The sequence below is a fragment of the Meleagris gallopavo genome, chromosome 11 (genome assembly GCF_000146605.3).
Source record: "Meleagris gallopavo isolate NT-WF06-2002-E0010 breed Aviagen turkey brand Nicholas breeding stock chromosome 11, Turkey_5.1, whole genome shotgun sequence".
NCBI lineage: Eukaryota > Metazoa > Chordata > Aves > Galliformes > Phasianidae > Meleagris > Meleagris gallopavo.
In genome coordinates this window covers 9,058,350-9,061,661 of record NC_015021.2, presented here as the reverse complement: position 1 = coordinate 9,061,661, position 3,312 = coordinate 9,058,350, and the positions used below count along the sequence as shown (strand labels likewise).

General features: G+C 56.1%; 1 protein-coding gene across 1 annotated transcript; it reads left to right on the top strand.

Moving 5' to 3' along the window:
* The first annotated feature begins 6 nt into the window (after window positions 1–6).
* Window positions 7–2,635, top strand: LOC104912593 (ETS translocation variant 5-like). The gene is made up of 4 exons (XM_010716502.3): window positions 7–95; window positions 350–437; window positions 549–596; window positions 698–2,635. Exons 1-4 carry the CDS (start codon window positions 51–53, stop codon window positions 754–756), a joined length of 240 nt encoding a protein of 79 aa, XP_010714804.1. The 5' UTR covers window positions 7–50; the 3' UTR covers window positions 757–2,635.
* The last annotated feature ends 677 nt before the right edge of the window (window positions 2,636–3,312 follow it).

Sequence of the window (3,312 nt, the reverse complement as noted above, 5' to 3'; positions counted from 1 at the left end):
GCCGCTGTCGATGCTGAGCGTGCCGGGGGCACTGCCCGCCTCCCTGCACAATGGATGGCTTCTACGACCAGCAGGTCCCCTTCATGGGCCCTGGGGTAAGTCTGCCCAAAGCCCCTCCGGGTCCCTTGAAACACCTGCTTGTGATCCCTTGGGGACACCTTCCCTTGGAATGCCTCCCCTTGGGTCCCTGTGAGGTGCCCCTCCCTTTTGTACCCATTGTGGACACCCCCTTTGAGGCAGGCACTTTCTGTTAGTCTGCTTTGGGGCGCGCCTCACCCCCCTTTGAGGCACCTCCTTGGGCTCCCACATCTTTTTGGGGACTGCCACCCTCACACCGTGGCTGTTGCAGAAATCCTGTGCCGAGGAGGGCCGAGGCCGGTTGGGCTCCGAGAGGAAAAGGAAGTTTTTGGAGACCGACCTCGCCCACGACTCGGAAGGTAGGCAGCACTGCAGGCCCCTGTGGGTCCGCTCCCCTTGGGGTCAGCCTGCAAATAGCAGCACGTTTGGTCAGTGTTCTGTGGGTGCATAAACCTCTCTCTGTGTTCCAGAGCTCTTCCAGGATCTCAGCCAGCTGCAGGAGGCCTGGCTAGCTGAAGGCAAGTCCTCATCTCTGCTTTTTGCCATGTAAAATCTCGTCACGTGCATTTTTTTTGAGAGCTGAAAATGCTATAAAAATGCTTTTTTTTTTTCTCTTCAGCTCAGGTCCCCGACGATGAACAATTTGTCCCAGATTTCCAGTCTGACAACCGTAAGTAACCGTCCCGGAGTTTGCTCTGTGGGGTGGAAGCATTTGGGGCCCTGCATGCAACAGTGTAGGACCCCTTCCCTGGGAAAGAGACCAGCACCAAACCCCTGAGGCCTCGAGACCTTCGGGCTTTGGAGAGGGAGCACGTGTGGGTTTGTGCAGCTGGGGCTTAGTGTCCCGTGTCTCATAAATCTGGACCAAACGCAGGGAAGGGTCTCTGCCTGAGCCCTGGGCTCCCCTTCGTAGTAGCGTCAGTTTGCTCCAAAATGCTGCTTTTCGTTTTCAAGTGGAAGCGAGAGCTCGTGCTGGGCTTGTCGGTTAGCCACAATCTCTGCACTCCTGCAGCTTTTTCCAGTCCTGGCCTCGTGCTGCTGGCGAGAGCCAACCCGAGCGGTGAAACTTGAGCTGCTTTAAGCAGCATTAATCTCTGGCAAGCGAGCGTGTTTAAAAGGAGGCCAGTGAAAATGCAGTCCCTCTTGAATTGCATAATAGAGAGAGAGTTGTTTCTTAGCCGTGGTTCACTGCCCGAGCCAGGGTCTGCCGCACAGCTAATGGTGCACTGTGCGTGTGCGGAGAGCTCTGGCATTAATTCTCAGATGGGGTTGGGGGCTTTGAGTTGTTACCTGGAGAACACGAGGAACAGCCCGGTGCTGGGTTTGCAGCTCAGGCAGAGAGCTAGAGAACTTGAAGGAAATCAAATTTAGCCTGCAGTCGAACAGATTTTTCATTCCAGCTTTGTCACAGCATGCATCAGAGTATCTTATACTACAGTAAATGCATGTTAATTATTGCTCTTTGATTACTTCTGAATGGGAAGCTTGCCATTAAACTGTTCCAGACAGCCTGGGCTTCAGATGCGCCTTTTTTCCCCCTTTCTCTCCCGAGATAAAAGGCAGAGCCCCGAGGCAGAGCCGCAGCCGCTGCTGCCATCCGCGCTCAGCCCAGCAGCTCCCGCTTGGAGCGGCACAAACTGCAGCGTGCGTGGGAGGCTGGCTGCGGAGCAGAGCTGCTTCCAGAGCCTTTTGGCAGCCGCCGGCTTCCTTGTAACCTGAACGGCTCAGGGAGAAGAGAGACAAACTTCTCTGGGCGATGCAGGGGGGAAAAAGCATTTGGTCGAGGCTTTTAGTGAGCTCCTTTCTCGCTCAGCCTGTGCGGCCTGGTGTCACTGGGGTCAAAACAATTTTGTCACCTGAAGGGTGATGTCCCTGCGTGACTTCCTGCCGTAATAACCTTCCTGGGGAGATGAAGCAAAGGTCTCCTCGCTGGCTGGGGTGTTTGACCCCAGAGTTCCCAGTGATGGCAGCTGCCGTGGGGGCATGATGGGATGGGTGGCGGTTCGATCCCAATGCCCCCATGCACTGTGCTGAGTGTCGGTGACACCCATCGTTCCCACCTTGCTGAAAGCCCTGGTGGTGTGCAAGCTGCCTGCAGAACGGCTGATAAAACTCTCATGGGTCACGATGTCATGGCAGAAGTTGGGTTTGGCAGCATGCAGACAGGTGTTGGCCAACACATGGCACGTGTCTCCTGTCCTGGGGAGGAGGGCATGTGCCCAGCACCTTATCTGGGGCAGTTGTTTACATAGGCGCAGGGCGATAGGACTGTGCTGGGAACAGCGAGCGCTGGCGGTGGGAAGGTGTAGGGTCCTTTTTTGGTAGGGAGGAGTGTTGTTCCCTGGGGAATCGTGTCCCCCCACATGGATGGTTCACAGCGAAGGCGATGAGCAGGCGTCTTTTTTTTAATTTTATTTTTAGACACCCAAATGAAAGCAGGAGGTTTGTTTTGAGGAAGGAGAGCTTAAACAAAGGAAAGCAGGAGCACAGCTTCTATTTCTGGCTCCTCTCCTGGTGTGACCTTGGGTGCGTCCTGTGCCGGGGGGACAGAGGGGCTGGCAGGGAGCTGGTGCCCAGGTGACGGCTGCGGTGGTGCCAAGGTCCCCAGCTGGTGCCTGTGTTGGAGCTGTGCTTGGGGCATGAAGCTGCGTCCTCCAGGCTTGTCATGTGCCATCCAGATTGGGGCTCAGGATTCAAAGCCCCAAAAGGCTTTGGGGTGTCCCCTTCCCTGCGGGAGCTGTCAGCTCTTTGGTGGCATCTTGGGGCCGGCCTGGCTGGAGATGCGATGCTGTTCTCCCCCAGCCTCTGTCCATCCTATGGGACCAACGCAGCCCACCGAAGGCCGTTGTGGGTGCTCCCCCCACCCCCTCCACGTGGCCCCTGCAGGGCCGTGCTCAGGTTGCCCAGCCCCCAGAGGCAGCGTGGTTTGGTGCTTCCCCCAGCAGCCGCTGGCGGTTATTTTTCTTTCTCCTGGCTCTCGCCAAAGGGCTTTCCGGCCTCACCACCTTGCACAATCGCTCTGCTTTGAATGAACTTGGCGGAAAGGCCGAGCTGGGAGCGCAGCGCGCCCGGCCCCGTGCTGTTTGTGTAAGGAATTCAAACGTTGCACAAAGTCCAGGCTTCTTTGCGAGGACAGCTGGTCTCTGTTATGATCTTAAGTATCGTTTCCCTTTTCTTGAATGGCAGCACTAAGCTCTGGGGAAATTTTTCTTTCTTTTTCTTTTTTTTCTTTTT

Excerpts from the sequence above, each read along its gene's own strand:
- LOC104912593 (XM_010716502.3), top strand. The coding sequence starts at position 51 with ATGGATGGCTTCTACGACCAGCAGGTCCCCTTCATGGGCCCTGGG. Across the intron at positions 96-349 it reads TCCCCTTCATGGGCCCTGGG|AAATCCTGTGCCGAGGAGGG; the intron begins GTAAGTCTGCCC and ends TGGCTGTTGCAG. Across the intron at positions 438-548 it reads CCTCGCCCACGACTCGGAAG|AGCTCTTCCAGGATCTCAGC; the intron begins GTAGGCAGCACT and ends TCTGTGTTCCAG.